The sequence below is a fragment of the Spermophilus citellus genome (genome assembly GCF_964194105.1).
Source record: "Spermophilus citellus genome assembly, chromosome: 8".
In the NCBI taxonomy this organism is placed as follows: domain Eukaryota; kingdom Metazoa; phylum Chordata; class Mammalia; order Rodentia; family Sciuridae; genus Spermophilus; species Spermophilus citellus.
In genome coordinates, this window is record NC_138189.1 from 66,384,450 (window position 1) to 66,406,293 (window position 21,844).

The 21,844-nt window shown below is 41.0% G+C and overlaps 1 protein-coding gene across 1 annotated transcript in view; it reads right to left on the reverse strand.

The window, feature by feature from the left end:
* Positions 1–21,844, reverse strand: part of SCD5 (stearoyl-CoA desaturase 5) — a 156,701-nt gene that overhangs the window by 36,804 nt on the left and 98,053 nt on the right. The window contains exon 3 of the mRNA XM_081304329.1: positions 7,767–7,972. Coding sequence (XP_081160455.1) covers positions 7,767–7,972 — 206 coding nt within the window. The remainder of the gene's footprint in view (positions 1–7,766; positions 7,973–21,844) is intronic.

The following is a 21,844-nucleotide window of genomic DNA, read 5'->3' on the forward strand; positions in this document are numbered from 1 at the left end:
ACCTGATCCACAGATCCACTGCAATTCCAATCAAAACTAAAATTCTTCCGTAGATACTAACAAAGTGATTCTATAGTTTACATGTGGAGGCAAAAGACCCAGAATAGTCAACACAATATTGAAAAGTATGAACAAAGTTGGAAGACAAACATTATTTGACTTATTATAAATATCAAAACAGTGGAGTATTGCTGTAAGAATAAATTAATAGACCAATGGAACAGAATAGAGAGCCCCAAAATAAACCCACAAAAATATAGCCAAATGATCTTTAATAAAGGAACAAAATCAATACAATGGAGAAAAGACAATCTTTTCAACAAATAGTGCTGAAAAAGCTGGACATTCACGTGCAAATATATATATATATATATGAATATAGACTCAGACCTTACACCCTGCACAGATAAGTAAATCAAAAAACTAAATGTAAAAACAAAACTACTAGATGGTAACACTGGAGAAAATCTAAATGAATTTAGATTTGGAAAATAACTTTTTAGATACAACACTAAAGACGCAGTCCACAAGAAAAAAAAATGATGGATAAACTGGACATCATTGAAATGTAAAAGTTTTCTGCAAAAGAAACTGTCAAGAGAATGAAAAGAAGCCACAGGCTGAGGGAAAATGTTTTTATAAGACTTATCCGATTAAGGACTATTATTCATAATATACAAAGAACTCTGAAAACTCAACAATGAGAAAACAAATAACCCAATTTTAAAATGGGCCGAGGATCTTAACAGATACCTCATAAAAAGAGATACAAAGATGGAAAAGAAGTATATGAAAAGAGGTTCTACTTTATATGTCATAGGGGAAATGAAAATTAAAACAATAATGAGATACCTATACATCCATTAGAATGACTAAAATCCAGAATATTGACAACACCAAGAACTGGTAAGGATACAGAGCAACAGAAACTCATTGCTAAGAGGAATACAAAATAATAATGACACTTTAGAAGACTGTTCAGCTATTATTTACAAAACTGAACATATTCTTACCATACAATCCCGCAGTCACTTTCCACGGTATTTACCCAAAGGAAGTGAAAACTGATGTTCATATAAAAGCCTGCGCATGGATGTTTATATGCATATTACTAAGTGAAAGAAATCAAACTTCACACTAAAGGATTCTAATTATATGATATTCTGGAAAAGGCCACACCATGAAGAAAATAAGATAAGTAGTTGCCCAGGGGTTGTGGGAGCAGGAGGAATAAAGAAAGAGTACAAAGTACTTTTACAGTAGTGAAAAGACTCTGCAGGACTCAAAAACCGTGGCTATTTAATCCATTATAAATTTGTCCAAACCCATAGACTGTACACCTCCTAGAGTGACTCCAAATGTGTCAATGTACACTCATCAGTTGTAGCAAAAGCCTGCTCTGTGAGAGATGTTGACGATGGGGGACAGGTGGGGACAGAGGTATATGGGAATTCAGTGAACCTTCTCAATTGTGCTGTAAATTTAAATTTTCTCTTAAAAAATGAAGGTTTTTTTAATAAAAAAAAATGAAAGTGTCCCTGAGAGAAGTGATTCTCATTCTTAAAGGGGATAAAGGACTCATAATCACAGACTAGGGGACAACTCGAACTCAATTGCCTTTCTTCCTGGAATGGCAGTATTTCTACATTTTCTTATCTTCCTAGTGCACCAGAACAGAAGCGTTTTCCCTCTTCTGAATCATTCTATCCACCTTCTCTTGTTCATCCCATCACCATGGTGACGAGACAAGGACCTTGTTTTATGTGTCTGGATTAGCTTCCTTCCTGGATACTTCAAAATGCATAGGACTGTGTCTGCTTATTATCTTGAAAAGAATTTCTTTCCTAAAGTGAGAATCAATGGAATGAGCAAAGCATTAGGAAAAACAGTCTCTGGGTTTTATCTTCATTCTGACATCTCAATAAAATCATTTAAGATTCTAGTTTCTGCTCACTAAATGGAGACAGGAAGGCTACCCTCTTGCTTCACACACACACACACACACACACACACACAAAATGTATAAGAGTGAGTAATTACTGTGTTAAGGCAGAACAACTAAATAACTATTGCTAAGTGCTCACCCCATATCTATTCACCTTTTCTACCTTAGGAAAAAAATCAGAATTTTATTCAAACATATTAACCATGAGAATCCATTTCCCCATCTCCCTTAAGCACAAATATGAACAGTGAGAGGTAATTGGAGAAGCTGAGCACATCTTCTGGAAAGGCTCCTTAAAGGTGACTCCACAGTGTGCCTCTTGGCCTCTCCGGCTTCCTTCTGGTTGGACCTTAGTAGTCCACTTGGACCATGACATGGCACTGAGATGAATGCCACATGCTAAAGATGTGCAGAAAGATAAAAGAACCCAGCTCTCTACTGACCTGGTAGCGCTCCCCTCCAGAATTCTTTTTATTGTTATAGAAATAAACTTCTATCTTGCTGAAGCCAAACACACCTCCTGACTGCTAGACCTACTCTCCACCTTAAGGGTGTCTCATTTCCAAGTTCATCCCAACATTGGCCCACCTTAGGCCAAGGTACAGGTGGAGGCTCCCAGCCTGGCCTGCCTCCTTCTCTTGCCACCTCTATCTCTGTCCACTCTTGTGGATATCTAAGCTCACGTTTTTGAACTTGATTCTCCAGGCTAATCCTGTCCTCTGGCCACCTGTCAGGCCTAGAGTGCACACATACCTCCTACCAAGAAGACAGAACCCAGGGAGAGACTGGTGTAGGTTCCAGAAGTGAGCTCAGGACCACCTGGGCAAGGAACTCTAAGATCCTAGGAACCCAGCCATGGTCTACAAATCAGAGAATGTTCCAGGTGCATGCTCCTTTAGTCCTGTGATCTTCACAACCTATGAGAAGAAGCTCATCCATTTAAGGCACAAGACCCAGGGCAGGGGCCCTAGTTACCAAGGTCTAAAGGTGATGCTATTTGCTTCTCTCCCTTTTACCTCCTGATGCTCGTCGTTCACAACTTGATAATACAGCAAATCGGGAAGTAGCCTCCTTAGCAGCTTGTTATATCTGGGAAAATCGTCTTTTAGGGGAAAAGTCTGGGACTACAGCTTAAACTGTGTTATTTTCCTGTTACTCTTAATGCTGGGACTATTTTCTTTCATTAGACCATATAATGGAAAGTCAATTAAGCCTGGCTTTCTGCCACTTCTGTCTGTGGCAAGTTGTCATTAGGATGGCTAAGCACAAGTTTATCAATCAACTGCAATGTCTGTGCTTGTGTGCTGAGTGGACTTGAGGAGCCCCTCTGAGTCCTGGGTCTCGATCATTTGTGCAGTCCTGTGGATGAGGAGACTCTCCAAGAGGCACTTAGCTGGATCTGTTTGCGCCCTGTGAGGGCAGAGAGTCCGCTACAAAGTCTGAACACCCAACCTCAAAAAGGGACAGCTGCCCTCCAAGAACCAGATAGGAGCAGGTGGGAATTTGGCCGGAGAGAACTCTATAAGGTGCCTCGCTGAAGTCACCCTGGACCGTGCCTCAAATGCAGGTGGGCACCTTTCTCTGTTACTTAGGAAGCCCTCCACTCAGCCCAGGGGAACAAGGACTGAGATCTGATGTGACAATGATGCTAACAAGAAGATGCTCCCCTTCAGCTCCCACCCATCACACAATGACTTCAGTTCCTGCAAAGAACCTGTCTCTTCCACGTGGCCTGACTGACAGAACCAGTAAAACTGGCTTTGTGAACAGGAAAAAAACAAACAATTGCAGTGCTTTGTGCTTCTTGGAAGCTTTCTTCATTGAGTTCAGCGATTCTACGCCTTATTTTGGATCATGGATCTCTATGTTGGATAAGTACCAAAGGCCATGAGTGCTTCTAAGTATATCTAAAAACTGCTGTATGCCTTTCAAGCAGTGAGACGCGATCGAAAGAACATCGAACAAATGATCTGAGATGCAGGTATGTCTAGCCCCAGCTTTCTATCTACATTTTATTAGTATTCTCATAGGATGTTGTTGTTGTTGTTGTTGTGTGTGTGTGTATGTGTGTGTGTGTGTGTGTGTGTGTGTGTGTGTGTATATATATATATATATATATATAAAATTTTCTATGTATTATGATGTTTTGACATGTTAAAAATCTTTCTAGTTGGGGAGAGACTGCCTTTCCTGAGGCTAGCCAATCCTAAATCCTAAGGGACAACTATGGTCCCAGCCTGGAGCTGGTCCCTTCAATGTACAAATCAGAGCCAGGCCTCCTCAGTCTGACCCAGGAACTCAAGGAGTCGGTCTTCCTCCACCTTAATGATTTCAGGCAACCAGGGACCATTCACACAGCTCAGAGCCTGTGGAAGTTACTCAGACCACCCTATCTTGAACTGTTCCTTTTCTTTCCCCAGGAAACCACAATAAAAGCTTAACTCTTTCACCCGGCTTCTGCTTGCTGCTTTCTGACCACACTGAGGCCTCCCCATGTCACCCCAGTGTACTATGCCAAGCTTCTTTTTCCAAGTACCAGTAAATGTAATGTGATTTGTTTTACTGGGCCTCTCCTGTGTCTCCTTTTGATTTTGTACCTGACTGATCATCATATAAAAAATACACAAAACAGGAAAAAGAGAGGGCATGGGTTAATGATTTATGAGCTCCCTTCTGGTGCTCAGGTCCAGTGGTTCAGTATAGCTCTATGAAATGGCAAGTGTGTTAAACAGCCTTTGCCCCATCTTCCCCTGACCATCTCCTCATCTTCCAACTAGCTCAGAGGCTACTTGCTCCCACAAGGCTGTCCCTCCCCTCCTGTCCCCTGCAGTTATGTTCCCAGGGTGTCCTGTACTATTCTGCAGGCTTCCTCTTACTAGGGTATAATTATAATTAATCTGTGGATTCCCTGCTCCTCTGCGAATTCTGGGAGGACAGAGGCCAATCTTCTTGTAAAAGAAAAATATATATATATATATATTTAGTTGTAGATGGATACCTTTTATTATTTTGTTTATTTTTTTATGCGTTGCTGAGGATCAAACCCAGTGTCTCATACATGTGAGGCAAGTGCTCCACCACTGAACTATATCCCAGCCCAACAGAAGCCAATCTTTAGAGCTGTATCCTCAGCATCAATGCCCAGCAGGGAGCTCCAGGGCCTCTGCGAAACAAAGATGTGAATGGATCATTTCTGATGGGTGCACCTCCCTTTGGTCACCTGACTGGCAATGGAAGATGTTCTCGGGTAACTATTTAGGGAACTTGCTGAAATAGCCTTTGTTCTTCAGCCTGCATTTAGAAACAGTCTTTGGATATATGTACCACCAGTCCACACATAATGAATCAGATGTCAGCATTTTTTTTTAAGGGAAAAGACGAAGGAAAAAAAATTCTATTTGTATGATCTAGGAAACCCAGACTATTATATCCGGCTCAGTTCCCGTTAATAAAACAAGAGAGCCTTGCCTTCTCATTTGAGCTCTTCAGATTAATCTGATTGTCCCAAAGCATTACTAATTGTATAGCAACATCATTTATTTCACAGAATTGGAAATGACATACATATCCAACACAGTGACGGTTGAATAAACTATGACATGCTTGACTGATGGATTCTCCTGCAGGCTTTGACAACAGTGTCCACAATATAATCTGAAGTTAAAAGTGAGACATAAAATCATATGCAGTGTGACTTCCATCATGCCAAATATATCAAATATATGTGTAAAAAATTAAAGGAGACGCTACAGAATATTAAGAGTGGCTGTGTTTATGGACTCTGGACAATTTTTTCTATTTCTCTGAATTTTTTAGCTTTTTCTCTAATGACCTTTAAGATTTTACTCTCATGGTGAAAAACCAAAATCAACAAATCATTTAATTACTGAATGAAACTGCTCTAAATCTTTTGGCTGTTGATCCTGGGTGTGTCTGCTTGAAAAAGAGCTGTGTTGATGCACAGGGAAGACCCCCGGTGAAACCAACAGAAGCAGAGATGGAAACCTGAGGGACCCTCCAGAGCAGCAGGTGCCTGTGCAGGAACCATCATCGGTGACATGCAGGAACCATCACCGGTGACATGCAGGAGCTCTTGTGATGGGCCAGACACTGTCTGTGTTTTATTTTTGTAAATCTTCATAAAAGTTGCAGGAGATTAAGTATGCCTGTTACTCCCATTTGGTGATAGTGAGGATGGTTACTGGGATTGAACCAGGGACACTTTATGACTGAGTCACATTCCCAGCCCTTTTTAGTTTTTATTTTGTGACAAGGCCTCGCTAAATTGCTGAGGTGGGCCTTGAACTTGTGATCCTCCTGCCTAAGCCTCAGGATCTCTGAGATTACAGAAGTGTACCACAATGTCCAGCTGTTACTCCCATTTTATAGATGAACTTGAGACTCAGTATTAATACATTTGCTGGGAAGTGGGGAGTACAGTTTGATCCAAGCCAGTCCACCTCCACCGTCTGCCATTTTCTCTCTACCCTCCCTCCAGCACAAGAGGAGAGAGTGCTGGAAAACAAGCACATTCTGGGCCACTCTTACTTTCATGCAAGGATACTTGTGTCAGACAAAGGCACAGCCTCTATTTCCATTTTCAGCCTGAACAAATTCCATACAGATGAGTCCTCAGAAGACACCGATCTCTCAGTGGAGATGGTCTCTGTAAACACTTACCATCTTATCACAAAGCTCTGAGCAGAGCATGGTCCAAAAGTCGTCCTCTTTTTTTATACATAAATGCATTGCTTTAGAGGCCATATAGGCCCATTTATTAAATAGTCTCAGCATAGCCAACCTTGCAGACCCAGACCAACATGGATAGAGTACATTCCAACTTTCCAGCTGAGAGGTGAACAACAGGTGCCTCTGTACTTGCCAGAGCAATTATAGTCATGTGCTTGTTGAAAGTAATCACCCTACAAATACTAACCAACTGAATACACTTGGCTCACACCATTGTGGCACACAGCTGCTTTGAGGCTTCCTGTTATGAAGTCTTATTTTCTCAGCACAGAAACCTACTAGTGAAAAGTCTTTGTGAGTGGAGGGAAGGGGAGAAAACTTCAGGAGAACAGAGCAGGACACCTGGAGAGAATCTGTCCTGTTGGAGTCAAGATTGTCAGTAAAATGAAGTAAACTCTGCCTTCATCCCTCCCTGGAATCTTTCAATGGGGAAGAGAGGAAAACAGAAACAGGTTTCAGAAAATCAGCCCTGCAAAAGATTAACATTAAATAGAGTCATGAGGTGGGAGGGAAAGGGAGAGAAAAGGGAAATTGCATGGAAATGGAGGGAGACCCTCATTGTTATACAAAATTACATTTAAGAGGTTGTGAGGGGAATGGGAAAAAAAAGGAGAGAAATGAATTACAGTAGATGGGGTAGAGAGAGAAGATGGGAGGGGAGGAGAGATAGTAGAGGATAGGAAAGGTAGCAGAATACAACAGTTATTATTATGGCATTATGTAAAAATGTGGATGTGTAACCAATGTGATTCTGCAATCTTTGTAATGTTTTGAATAACCAATAAAAAAATAATAAAAAAAGAAAAAAAAAGAAAATCAGCCCTGCAAGATTAGCCTGGAGGAAGAGATCCCTGGGGCTTCATATAAATCCATTATAAATGAAATTCATAATTCCAAATAAACTTTCTAACAGGGAGAACTTAATGAGCAAAAGGAAATTAATAAATAGAGGTAAATCCTGAAAATAAGACCCAATCATTAGGAAAATGCTTGAGAAGAATGCTATCCAGGTATTATTGTGCTCTCTTTGCCTGGCCCCTGAGGGACACCTCTGTGATGGGCATTCACTTACTTTCTCTGGAACTGGACCACAGGATCAGCAAGCAGGTCAGAGACGTCAAGCTTTCTCCCCTTCTCAATGACATCTGGATGCTTGCGAACCAACAGCCACCCGACATGGGAGAAGAAGAAGCCTCTGCGGGCATTGTGAGGGTCAGCATCTGTCTCCGAGTACTTGTGGTGGGCTCGGTGGTCCCTGGCCCACTCGAAGATGTCATTCTGCAGAGAGAATGCAGAGGCCGAGTGAAGGGACTGAATGCCCAGGTGCTTCCTGGGAAGCTGCTCGGCCTCCTGGTCCTGAGGCTCATTTCCACTCTCCTCCCGTCTTCTCCCCACAGTCCCTCCACCTCAAGTTCAATCCTGCAGGGAGGTCTGGGTGGGTTTCATCAGAACAAGAGTAAATCCTCACTTAGAGGGAATCCTCAGCTTGTGTGTGAGATGTGCCCATTGCAGAAGGGTTCAGGTTTGTTGGGTGAACTAGAGGGGAGACCTGGAAAAAAAGTTCTGGGAGCTACTGAAGCCTCCTAAGAGATAACCTATGTAAAGAAAGAGAGATCCCATCTTCAGATGAGGTTGTCAGAGGAGAGGGTTGACCTTGAGTGTGAAAGGGGTGTTGGTTCTTACACAGAACTCTCTGCCTGCCTCCCCCACTTCAATGGGCTTCTAGTGAGATGCCAGTAAGTAAAAACCCCCAAGAGGTACTTCTCCAAACCCCAAGGCACAAATGACTTTGCTTTAGGACTATTCTAACACAGTGTAACAGAAAGAGAGGGGACGCGACTTTGGCTCTGTGAGGCAGTACTCACCAGTGCTTCTCTACTTGGCAAGGACAGGACAGCCCTCACTTAAACTCACGGAACCCAAGAAAGGAGAGGCGCCAGAGCTGGGGTGGGCATCACCCTACTGACCCTCTTGTGCTAGGAGACTCTGGGAGGCTGTTAGGTGGCTGGAGGTCCTGGGTGAGTCATCAAGGGTAAGAATGGATGCATTTAGGCTGTTCTAATTAAAGAGACCTTATCTATAGTCATGGGTCTGTGAGAGCTACAGGCTTTCAACTTAAACTCAGTTTTTCCATTTTTTTTACATAGTTTTTTTAGTTGTAGTTGGACACAAAACCTTTATTTTATTTATTTATTTTTATGTGGTGCTGAGGATCGAACCCAGTGCTTCACACGTGCTAGGTGAGTGCTCTACCACTGAGCCACAACCACAGCCCCAGTTTTTCCAATTTTTAAAAGTCTACAAAGCTTTAGCCAGGCATGGTAGTGTACACCTATAATCCCGACAGCTCAGGAGGCTGAGGCAGGAGGATCGAGAGTTCAAAGCCAGCCTCAGCAACTTAGCGAGGCCCTAAGAAACTTAGCAAAACTCTGTCTCTAAATAAAATATTTTAAAAGGCTGGGGATGTGGCTCAGTGGTTAAGCATCCGTGGGTTCAACCCCGAATACTGCCCTTTCTCTCTGACCAAAAACAAAATCTATAATGCTTTAAAAATTTGAAAGGCAATGTGATCGAAGTACTATCTTTGAAAGGAAATCAATCTGAAAATAAAAATTTATATAGTATATTAGCCTTTTCTTCTTATGAAAATGGTAGAAATATCTTATACCATAATATTCAATACTTGGTAATGTTCTTAGTAGGACTCTTCCATTTCATAGATTATTGGCTTCATGCTGTTGATAAAAAGGGAAGGAATTGCTTCATTTTCAAAGTTCCAACATCTCTTTTAATCCAAAGGAGGTTCCTGAGTGTTTGGTGTCTCAGGCTCACCCAGTGTTACTAGACGGCTACTCAACTCACTCATCCCACAGCATCAATGAAAACGTTTCAAAGTTGCTTATCCCTTGAGTAAGGGAGAGACAGACAGAGACAGAGACAGGGACAGGCAGTAGAGAATCCGTAGGAAGTATATGCTCAGCTTTGAATATGAAGAAAGAAAAGGAATGCCTAGAAGTCTGTGTTATGCAAAAATCATGGCCTGGCATACTGTAATATATAAAGAGGTCTTTAGATTTTTGCCAGTGTATTTAAACACAGTAGTTGGGAAAAGTGAGAGCACTTTATTATTTGAGAAATAATTTCAAATGCCAATCCAATTACTACAACCTAACATAATTTATTCCTTTTGCATTAGCTTATGGCTTTTATTGCAGTGCCCATCTGAAAATGACAAAGGAAGAAAGGAGAACACTCTGTTCCCCTTCACAGATGGAAAAGCTAAGGTTTTCATCTAGTAAGTCAAAACAACAATGGAGCAAAGTTATCACTTGTCCAGTTCTCAGTTCAGCTTCCTGTCAATAAGACCTTGCCCTTATACTTCTAGTGTAGGGGCAAAGTCTTTTCAAGAGCACTCTCATTTTTCTTGTTAAAAGGTTATATCAGCTCTTTAATTTCATTCCATGCAAGTTTATAGAAACTGTAAGTGAGGAGTTCCAAGAGGCATTATTCTCACAAAATTAAACATTATGCAGAAACAAAACTAAACAAACAAACAAAAAAGCATGAGGATGACAAGTTGAAACAGAGGTATTTATTTTAATTCCTTTTGCCTGGATAGCTTCCTGTCAGAAGCCACTTGACTGGAATGTGGAAGGAAGCCAGAGCTGTGGCCCTAGTCCAAAGAATCAAGCACACAACTGAGCCCCAAATACTTAAAGGTATATTTTTGTAGTCCTTTGTTATTGTTTTGTTTTAAACTATAAAGCTGCATCCAGTGGAAGAAAATGATTCAAAGAACAAGATGTGAGTCAACAACAGGACAGAAATATAGCAGGATTCATACATTGGACCCACGGACCTTTTTCTTCCAATTTATCTGCATTTTGCTTCTGCTCTGGAGTGACAGGGAGTGAGCGCGTGGGTGGAGGAGGAGCCTGCCTGTGAGCAGCTGTGTGTACCTATGGTGCCTGGTACAGTCACTGTGTGCTTTTGAGACAAGGAAAAGGGAAAGCAGAGTACAAAGGAGGAAGAGGGGGGCAAACAACCTTGGGAAACGGGGAGAGCCCTGTACTGGAAGCCAAGGTCTAGGCCCAGCCATCTCCGGATCATCTCTCTCCCTCTCTGTGTTTACATAGTGCTGATCATGTTGGTCTAAGACTCTTGTGTGTCACCCTGTCACCCTTGCTTCACAGAAAAGTGAAAAAGAATCCAGCACAGAGAGCTGACAAAGCACTGTCAGTCCATCCGTATTCCATCCATGCCTGACCTGTGTGCACAGTGTCATAGGGGCATGGGGTTTAACCCTGCAGCAATTCCAGATGCCTCACATTCTAACAAATTATTAAATTTGCAACTTAGAGTTTATACTTAATGACAGGTTCTGGTAGATAACAGTCTTCACTAAGCAATCCCATTGCCTTCGAAAGCAGACACTTGCCATTTGTTTGTCGATCATTCCTGAGAAATAATTGGAGGCTGAAGGGACCTACATTAGTTCTAAGAGTCCTGGGCATAGCAGAGGCACAGGCAGGAAGGCATTTTTCACTTGTAGCATGCCTCAGTTTGGACTGGCCGAATTTCAAGTATTCAGTAGCCACATAGAGCTAGTAGCCAGCACACTGGAACTCATGGCTTAAAGTGTCTTATACTTTAGTTTTTAAGAATTCAGTCTTGCCTACTGTTGAGAATGGGAAATTGGCCCAAACCTTATGAAGAGCAAATGGGCAGCACACATCAGAAGGCTTGAATTGTGCATACTTTTAATCTAGCAAGTCATTCTATGGAAGTTATCTTAGGGAAATAATCATGGTTGTGTGCAAAGATTTAACCACAGAGATACTCACTGTGGTGAACATTTGGGAAAACCCCAAATTTCCACATAATAGGATTTTGTTGAATATCTTGTGATATAGTAATTAATTAAATGCTACTTGTGTTTATGTGTGCATGAGAGAGTATACATAAAAAGTTTATCTGTATGTAGAAAATTTCTACAAAGAAATAAAAAAAAGTCTTAGAGTTGCTTCAGTGGAGAGAAATTGAGGGGTAAGGATGAGAACAAATTACTTTATGCTTTTTCTTTCTTTTTTTAAAATATTTTTTTCGTTGTAGTTGGACACAATACCTTTATTTTATTTATTTATTTTTATGTGGTGCTGAGGATTGAACCCAGGGCCTCTCATGTGCTAGGCGAGTGCTCTACTGCTGAACCACAATCTCAGCCCCATATGCTTTTTCTTATACTCTGAAATTATTAAAAAAGAGCATCAATTAGTTTTGTAGTGAAAAAAAATTAACAAAAAAGCATGTTATGAACTGACATAGAATGATGAAGGAGAAAGTGGTTCTGTAGAAAGTAGTTTTCAAGCCTTACAGATATAGAGAATGTGGTGAGGCCTGCAGTCATTCCCAGGTCCTTGAAAGACGTAGAAGAACTCATTTTTGAGAAGACACTGTAAGTGCATGGAAAGCAGGGGTGTCTGCCTTTTCCTTTTCTTTTCTTTTTAATTTTTTTTCCATTGTAGATGGACACAACACCTTTGTTTTATTTATTTATTTTTATGTGGTGCTGAGGATTAAACCTCACACATGCTAAGCAGGCACTCTACCACTGAGCTACAACCCCAGCCCCGTGCCTTTTTCTTATATATAGTCCAAGGTATATGATAATGCATGCTGGAGAGGCACATGTATTACATTGACATTGAGATGTGAAAACACTTCCTTTTCTGGGTCAAATCTCTCATCTTGGAGTGTAAGACTTTTTCTATTCATAGTTTTAGTTTTCTTATATTTTGAGGAAAACTTTTCTATCTATAGCCAAAGAGACTTGTATACATTGCTATAATATATAGTATGATATTGACTATTATATATAGTGTATGTATATGCATATATTTGTGTGTATATACTATGCAGGATACAGTAGAGTTTTGTATGTAAGTAGTATATATTGTATATAACTAGTTTAAATAATAATGTAACTAAACTGTATGAAATTAATATTCTAGTATATAGTATTTTACAGCTTCATAGTATAGTATTAACATCTTATCTATCTGCAGTAAAAAAGGAAAATAGTTTTCAAAATAATATGTACACTGTGGATTTTTCATAAAAACATGTGTTTAAACAGAAAAAAATAAAGGCAGTGTATAATTCAACCTGTTTACAGTGGTTCTCTATGGGATATGAGACTGTGAGTGATTTTGAATTTTTTCTATTAGTTTGCATTTTCTAAATTTTTATAAGTGGGTTTTTCATTTATAATATGGGGAAAAGACATTATTTTTTGAAAAAAGTTTCTGTATTCCTGGATGAAAATGTCCCAGCTTCTTCCATCTGTCCTATCTTAGAAAAACTCTGTGAAGCAGTAAGATTCTAGCAATCCAGTCAGTTACTGTATCCTTAGGTCCACCTTCTTCCATCTGGGTTCTCATAGGCACTGATCAACCAATCCCACCTCGACTGATGTGGCAACAACCTTGCTTGAACCCACCCTGTATCTATGCATCCAGTAGTGATAAGACTGATAACATCCCCATATGGGGTACCTGCTGAGACTGAAGACATTGAAACTGATCCTCCATCCACAAAGCCCTGGAGTGTCACCTGGGACATAAGCAAAGGCAACTCATCTCAAAATCTCCAGCAAAGTCTGTTATAAAACTACATCTCCCCAACTTTCCTTTTAAGTTCAAAATAAATTCTTGACTCTAGTCATCTAAACTGGAGTAGGGAAAACTGTCTTTTAAGGCTCGCAGAATTTCCACTAGTGGGCAAGATGAAGGCTCAGTGAACAGTGTGTGGCTTGTTCCACAGGACAGATCTGAAACCAGAATCATTGCTTGGTTTTCCCCTGGCCTAACATATTTGCTTCTGACCAGACACTAATACAGTTGTTGTGTCCCCTAATTCAATTTTGTGGCTGCTTAAAGTTCCAAAAGGAGAACTTAACCAGGTGGCCTCAAAACATAGCCAAAGGGAATTCCACTTTTATTCATAACACATCTTTATTTCAAGTCAGTAGTGAAATAGAAACTAAGTCCAACATGTCAGCTTGAATAGGAAGGTTTTAAAATAGAAAGTGTGTGTATGAGAAAGAGACAGACAAACAGAGACATTTAATCAAGGGTCAAATCAGGGGAGACACTGCTGCTTCCATTGCTTAGGATCTGTAAGATTCTTTGGAAATCCACTGTCCCTGGGGTCTGAACTGAATCCCCTCCAGGTCAGATGCCTGGACAGAGGACCATTCAAACCGTGATGAAGATTCAGTGCTTTCCCCATGGTTGATACTGAGTCAGCACTGATTTCCTTCTACATAATGCTGACAATCTGTAAGAATAGTCCAGAAAGTCCCCTGAAGGGGCCTGGCACTGGTCTGCACCACCTGGCAAATTGTGGCTGTCTGAGGGCAAGCTGCCACCTGCTGCCTTGCCTTCCTGTGGCTCTTGGCCTGCTTAAGTTTTAAAAGCTGAGCGAGAGTTGAAAAGCCAGTCTAAGTGGTTTCAAAAGTTTTTGCTGATGAACTGTAAAGACTGCAAAAAAGTAAATGGATGTTCATATTTTCTCCCATACTCTTCATTTAAATCTCTTATAATGAGAATGTATTCAAATAAGATTTTTACACTTTTTAAAGATAGATATACTTTTTATAATGGGATTGAATGGGGGGGGGGTTCTACCACTAAGATACATCCCCAGTGCTTTTAATTTTTTTTTTTTTTTTTGAGACAGGTTTCTAAGTTGTTTAGCAAGGCTGGCCTTGAACTTGCAATCCTCCTGCCTCAGCTTCCTGAGTTGTGGGGATTACCTACATGCACCACTGCATCAGGCTTTTTTTTTTAAATATTTATTTAGTTGTAAATGAACACACAGTGTCTTTATTTATTTTTATGTGGTGCTGAGGATCGAACCCAGTGCCTCACACATGCGAGGCAAGCACTTTACCACTGAGCTACAGCCTCAGCCCCTACATCTGGCTTTTTTAATAAACATTTTTAAAATGTCTTGGCCAGTCCTCATATGAATATTTCCAATTTGAGTTTTTGAGGGATTGTTGGTCAGTGGTGTGACCATATTCTAGTCTCCTGAGCAGCGTAGAAAACAGTGACACCACCATAGCAATGAATACACTTAGATCCCAGATCTCAATTTTTTAAATGCTATTCCCCACTAAAAGGAACCAGAGCCCTTGAAAAATGTCTCTTTCATACTAGGGTAGGAAAAGTACATGATGGCTTGGTGTGTGCCATTGTGCCAGAAAGAAAGTACTTTAAAAAGGATGGGTTTTATCAAAAGGGGATATAGGAGTCCATTCATAGGGTCTCTCACTGGAAAAGCAGTATAATTTGTGCATTGAAATAAATAATGACAGTAATGGATTATAATCCACTTAATTAAAAAATCATGGGCTCATAATAAATAAACAGGAAGAATTTTACATATGTCCTTACTGTATGATGCCAACAAACAAATGTCATAGGAATAAGTGATCTGGGAAGAATCACCAATGTATGTTAAAATTATTGAGTAAAAGTTTGATAAAGAGAAAATATTTTCATAGGCTAATAATATTTCTACATAAATTATTCATTAATTACAAAAGGAAAAGTAGCAATCTTACAGTGGAGAAACCTGATGGATATCACCCAAGAATTTGAAGTTCTTATCACCAGTAGTATGACACAGTAATATCATGCACCTCTTTTTTTGTGTGTGTGGTTCTGGGGATTGAACCCAGGGCCTTGTGTATGCGAGGCAAGCACTCTACCAATTGGGCTATATCCCTAGCTCTCATATCCCTCTAGTATGATGCTAAGAAGTACACAAGATCACTAATGTAGGGAGGGTTTCCCATATTTTTTATTGGTGCATTATGATCATACACAATGGAAAAATTCATACAAGCACACAATACTAATGTAGTGTCCATGCAAAAACTCACAGAAACCAATATGAAGAAATATGAGCAAACCCAACTGAGGGACATTCTATAAAGTAATGGGCCAATACATGTCATAAGATCAAAGAAAGAGCAAGGAAGCATTCCAGATGAAAGGAATCTAGAGATATGTTACAACTCATTGTAATGCATGATCCTGAGCTGGATCCCAGACCAGGGCCCTAGATATAGTATTATATCAACATTAAATTTCCCAACTTCGGTAAGTATACTAGCTCTATGTGAAAGTGTCTTTGTTATTAGGAAATACACACAGAGGTACTTAAGAACAAAGGAGCATGGTATCTGTAATTTACTCTCCAATGATTCAGAAAAAAAAACATGAATGCACATACATACACATATGGAGAGAATAATAAAGCAAATGAGGCAATACGCTAATATTCAGTGGAAGTGGGTGAAGAGAACACAGGAATTCTTCCTACTATTTTTGCAACTTTTCTGTAAAAAAAATTAAATAGATATTATTTCAAAATAAAAGCTAAAACTAAAAGAAAACTTTCTAAGATGTCCTTATTTAAAATCTGAGTTTTCCCTTTCCCTCCACCCTGATTTAAGTTTTCATCAGTTTTCTTGGGTTCCTGTAATAACCTCTGTCCCTCGTCTTTTCATTTCCACAATATCTTCGGATGCTACTAACATACCCCAATGTTCATATTCCCCAAACACCTATCCTTCTCTTGCTCATGACTTGAAAGACTCTGCATAAAGCTTTTCTCAATAATCCAAATTTTCTCCTTCTGGGGAAATCAGAAATCTTCAGCTGGCCTCAGCATTCTTAGCTTTCCCATTTGATCTTTTGACAAATATTTGCTGACTGGTTATGGGCCAAGAGATAAAGAAGGACAGGACAAGCAAAGTTATTTATGTCTGTACAGAGTTTGCATTATACAGAGGAGTCAACACTAAACACAAAGTAAATGAATTAAAAATAAAATAGTTTCAGACTGAGATTAGAGCTATGAAATACATCAATAAGACTTCCAGGGAATAAATAACAAAGAGGAGACATTGATATAGGCAAGTCTTCCCTAATGGAACAATTTCGAGATTGAAAACCTTTGGGAGTGGCAGTGAGGGAGGGAATGGAGAAACATCTGAGGCCCTGGGAAGCATTGGGAGCAGTCTAGGAACTCAGAGAAGGACGCTGGGTTAGTAGCATGGTGCTAGGGTGAGTGGCATGAGAAGTGTTATAGAATAATCACGAGTATATCTGGTCTTTGTTCCTGATTCTTGACACAGAGCTTGAAACCTTGGAATTTCTTGAGAGATAGGAGAGCTTTGTTATGCTAATGAAGCATCTTAGGTGAGCCTCTAGACAACCTTAGGATGGAGCAGATCACCAGAAAGACCAGTCACAGGATTTGAGTGCGTACTTTGAGATGAGAGAGTGACTGGAGATTGAGTTTGATCACATAGCAAATGATTTGATCAATCGCACCTTTGCAAAGAAATCCTGATGAAAATTCTGGACATCGAGGCTCAGTAGAGCTTAACACATTGATGAGCAGGGAGGATGACATGCCCTGACTCCATGGGGAGAGGGCATGATGGACTTTGAGGCAGGGACCCTTCCAGACTATGCCTCATGCAGCAATACCATTTGGCTGTTCAGGAGCTGCATCCTTCATACTAAAACTGCAGTCCTAACTATAGTACTGCCCAGAGTCCCATGAGTCATTCTAGTGAATTACTGAACCTGGGAGATTATAGGAACCCCAATTTTATATCTGGTTAATCAGAAGTATCAATAGAGTAGGGACTCACTACTATTCTACCATCCTTGAAGCTGGTGTCTGAGATGGGGGCAGTCGTGTAGAAGGTTCCACTTTAACTTGTGGGGTCTGATGATGACTCTGAGTGGTTAGTATCAGAACTGTACTGAAGGCCACTAAACTGGGTGAAAACAGAATCAGCAGGCAACAGCCTGATCGTGCAGGGCCTTCTAGACCATGATAATGAGGTTGGATTTCATTCCAAATGCAACGCTAACCCACTGACAGGTTTGTTTGCTAGAGAGTTGTTTAATTTTCAATAAATTCCCTCTGGCCGTGGAATGAAGAAAGGCGAGCACTGAAGCTAGAATTCCAGTTTGGAAGGCTTGTTTAGTAGCCTAGCCAAGAGAGGCTCATGGCTTGAGTTAGAGGTGGTAGGGACAAGAGGCTTAAAGATCCAAGATATGAATTCACAGCAGAACTGAAGGGAGACTAACAGGCTAAAAGATTGACTGGAAAAAAACATGTGTAACATCCAGTTTCCTGGTTGGGAAACCTAGGAGAGGAATAATCTGGGAAGAGAAGGTAGAGTGACTTCAGTTTTTGGCATACTGAGTTTGAGATCCAAAAAGAGATGTCATGCAGGGTGTAGATCTGCAAAACACCATCAGTTTACTTCCTGAATCAGACAGAGGCCACAACTACACTGTGGCTCTAGATGAAATGTGACAATCATTTCTTTCTCTCCACCTTTTCACAAATGTTTCCCCATCTACTCCTTCTTTCTTAGACAAATCCTTTTCACCTTCCAAGTTCAACTCAAAACTCACTTTTGCATTAGGATTTCTCCAACTGCTCAGCCCATAGTCAGTTCTGCAGCACTAAGGCTCAGCATGAGGCTTTGGGCAAAATAACTTGGCACCATCTTGTAAGGATCTGTCTTTATTGCACACAAGCCTAGCTGGCTCAATTAGATTGTAAAGTCTCAAAATAAGGACTATTTCTTATATAGCTCTTGTGTTCCTCATCAGCTTACAGTGCTTTATGCACCCTTAAATTCAAAAGGAATTAACTAGCAGATTTACATCCAAAACAAGGAAAGATCCAACAGGAAGAAGATAAAAATAATCAAATGTTTTTGCTTTCTAAAAGAGTTGTAAAAAATCGAGCTTAAAAGTTTCCATTTGGCATACGAAATTCAATAAATTTTATCATTAATTAAAACTGTTGATTCAATGACTCCTATAGATATTCTATCTTAGGAACTTGATAAAGGCATTGAAACAACCGTCCCTGAAACATTCCCATAACAAATGCTCTGGTTAGCATTAGAAGGAACTGGGACAGGATGATTGAAGAGCCTGAACCAGGGTGAACAGGATCCATGGTGAAAAACTGCTCAATAACTAACAAGCAGGAGGGACAGAGGCAGCTAGCAGAAGGCCCCACTGTGTCTGTGAGATCTAGTTTATTTAGCATCTTCATTAATGACTGGAAACAAGCCTTATGCATTTTGTTAATAACATTTTTGGCTGGTACTAAATTAGGAGGTTCAGCAGACATCATTGAGGCCAGAGAAATAACACAGATGGATCTAAAGAGATTAGAAATATGAATAGAGGGGCTGGGGATGTGGCTCAAGCGGTAGCACGCTCGCCAGGCATGCGTGCGGCCCGGGTTCGATCCTCAGCACCACATACCAACAAAGATGTTGTGTCCGCCGAGAACTAAAAAATAAATATGAAAATTCTCTCTCTCTCTCTCTCACTCTCTCTCTCCTCTCTCACTCTCTCTTTTAAAAAAAAGAAATATGAATAGAAATTATCACAATGAGATTTGGCTTAGGAGAAATGCAAATGAAGGCAGCTGGGGAAGAAATCATCCAAAATGCAAAATAATCAGGAGGTTGGGAAACCTCGAAAGAAGCAGCAACATAACAGTGTCTGGCAGGAAAGCAGTGGAAGAGAGAATAAGCAGTGACCGAAGTGTCATCTCAGCCCAGTGGTTGGTGGCAGGTACCGGAGAAGTAGTTTGTCAAGGAACTGCCCTGTGACCACCTCCTTCAGCACCCAGGAACATTTCTGGAGACACTGGGGGAAAACTCAACTAAACTCAGACATTTAGGCTTTAGTTTCTTCAATGATCAGAAAAGGCATTAGACTCATGGCTTCTAAGGATCCCCAGCTCTAACTGTCCATGATTTTAGAAGAAGAGGGCATGGGCAGGAGAGAAAGCACATAGCAAAGGAGTTCCCTGTTCATAACCTTCTAAAGACCTTCTTTATGATCATAGGCAGAATGAATGGGTGAGCTTAAAAGTATTACCAAAAAGATTCCAAACTGACAGCACTATCTGTGAACTCTTATTAAACAAGCATATTTTTCTTGCAATATACAAGTGGAGCTAAATTAACATATAAAATCTGGTGATTATTTATTTGCAAAAGTACCCTCTACTTTGCCAAGAATTTCTGTCCAATGCAAACTCTCTATGTGCCTTTAAAGTAAATAATATTTTGTTTGTTTTACAAAAATTTAATTACCTAGAAACAGAAATGCAAGCATTGTATAAAGCAAGTATGATCTGCACTAAAGAGGCTCCACTCTACCTGGGGAGGGGAGGGGGATACAAGAGACCATCCCTGTTGCTTAGTGCGTGCGAATCTGGAACTGCCTTCTGTGCTCTGGCTCTGTGAGGCTGTCACGCTTTCTTTCCCTTGAGGTGCATTTCCTTAGGTGATTTCTCTCATCTCACCTATTTTCCCTGACCTAGATTCCTAGCAAAGATGGAAGGGAGGTATCTTGGGGGGAGGAGCGATTTTGTTCTCTACCTTAAAAGGTACACTTTTTATCGGTGGGAAGTGTAGTCAATCCTTGCAGGTAAGGACAGAAAAAATAAATGCCGTGCCTCCCATATCAGGCTCAGGAGAGTTTCCTTGGTCTCTCTCCCACCTCCTGCTCGCACCATTTCATCTGTCAGAGGCTCCTGCCCTGATTGATGGAGTCACGAAGCAGCAGGTATACAGCAACACCTCTGTGATGAACCGATAAGGGCCCCTCATCACAAGTGAAGGATGAGAGAAGCTGCTCAGAGACAAGCATTTGCTCTTTCCACTTGACTTCCAAATAAACCCCAGAGGGCAAAACGCTGTGGAAAAAGACAAAGTGAGGCATGAGGGGCAAATGCCTTCCAAAACCAAACCAGGAAGGCTTCTCAGGGCATCTGGATCAGGACCATTTCTGGGGCTGCCTGTTTACACAGGAGAAGGAAACACTACGACTCGCCACATCCACCCATCTTGAAAGGAGGAAAACAAACCATTTCTGCTATGTGGATGAAAAGCTGCACACGTGAGGCTTGGGCTTATAGTTAGGGCAGGTGGCAAACGCTGAAACAGAATCTGTGAAGGGACAGCTAAATCCTGCACAGAGAACCACTTGGGGTCAAGGATTCTTGAACCTGCAATAGTGCTCCAGTGTTTTGTTCTCTTCTGCCCAACTGCCACTACGTGCTGCTGCTAACACCCAGGACATACTGGAGGGCACTGGCCTCCTTGAAAGCAAGGAGGTTAAGTCTCCCTCTTTGATTTGCATGACCCACAGAGACCCAGCCTTTGGGGATGGTCTATGATCCTGAATCTTGCAGGAAAACTCCAAGGTCTCATGACTGTGGTCTGAGGCTTACCTGTACCAATGAAATGAACGAAGCCATGCTATTCCCCTGCCTAATACCCTGCAGTGCCTTATGATGGCATTTAGTCCAATATCCAAACTCCATGCTGGACTAAAAAGCCCCTGTCCCCCTCTCTGGCCTCTTCTATGATTATCTTCTCCCAAACATGGACCAGTCACACTGCCCATCTTTCTGCTCCTTGAACACATTATACCTGTCCCAGACTTCCTTTCGCTCCTCCCTCTATCTGGAATGCTCTTACCCTACTGTTCTGTCCTTTTGGTCTCAGCTCTAAGACCTCAGCAAGGTCTTCTTTGACCACGTTTGTTATGGTTTAAGACATGAGGTGTCCCCAAAAGTTCATGTGTGAGACAATGGAAGGAGGTTCAGAGGTGAAATGATGAAGCTATAACAGTCTTAACCTAATCAGTGCATGGATCCCCTGATGGGGATTAACTGGGTGGTAACTGAGGCAGGTAGGGTGTGGCTAGAGGAGGTGGGTCAGTGCGGGTGTGCCTTAGGGGTATATATTTTGTCCCTGGAGAGTGGAGCTCTCTCTCTCTCTCTCTCTCTGCTTCCTTGTGCCATCTCCTGAGCAGCTTTCCTCTACCGCTCTCTTCTGCCATAATTGTGATGTTCTGCCTCACCAAGGACCCAGAGCAATGGAGCCTATGGACTGAGACCTCTGCAACCATGAGCCTCCAAATAAAGTTTTCCTCCTCTAAAATTGTTCTTGTCAGGTCTTTTGGTCACAGTGATGAAAAAGGTGACTGAAAATACATTCTCTAATTTCTT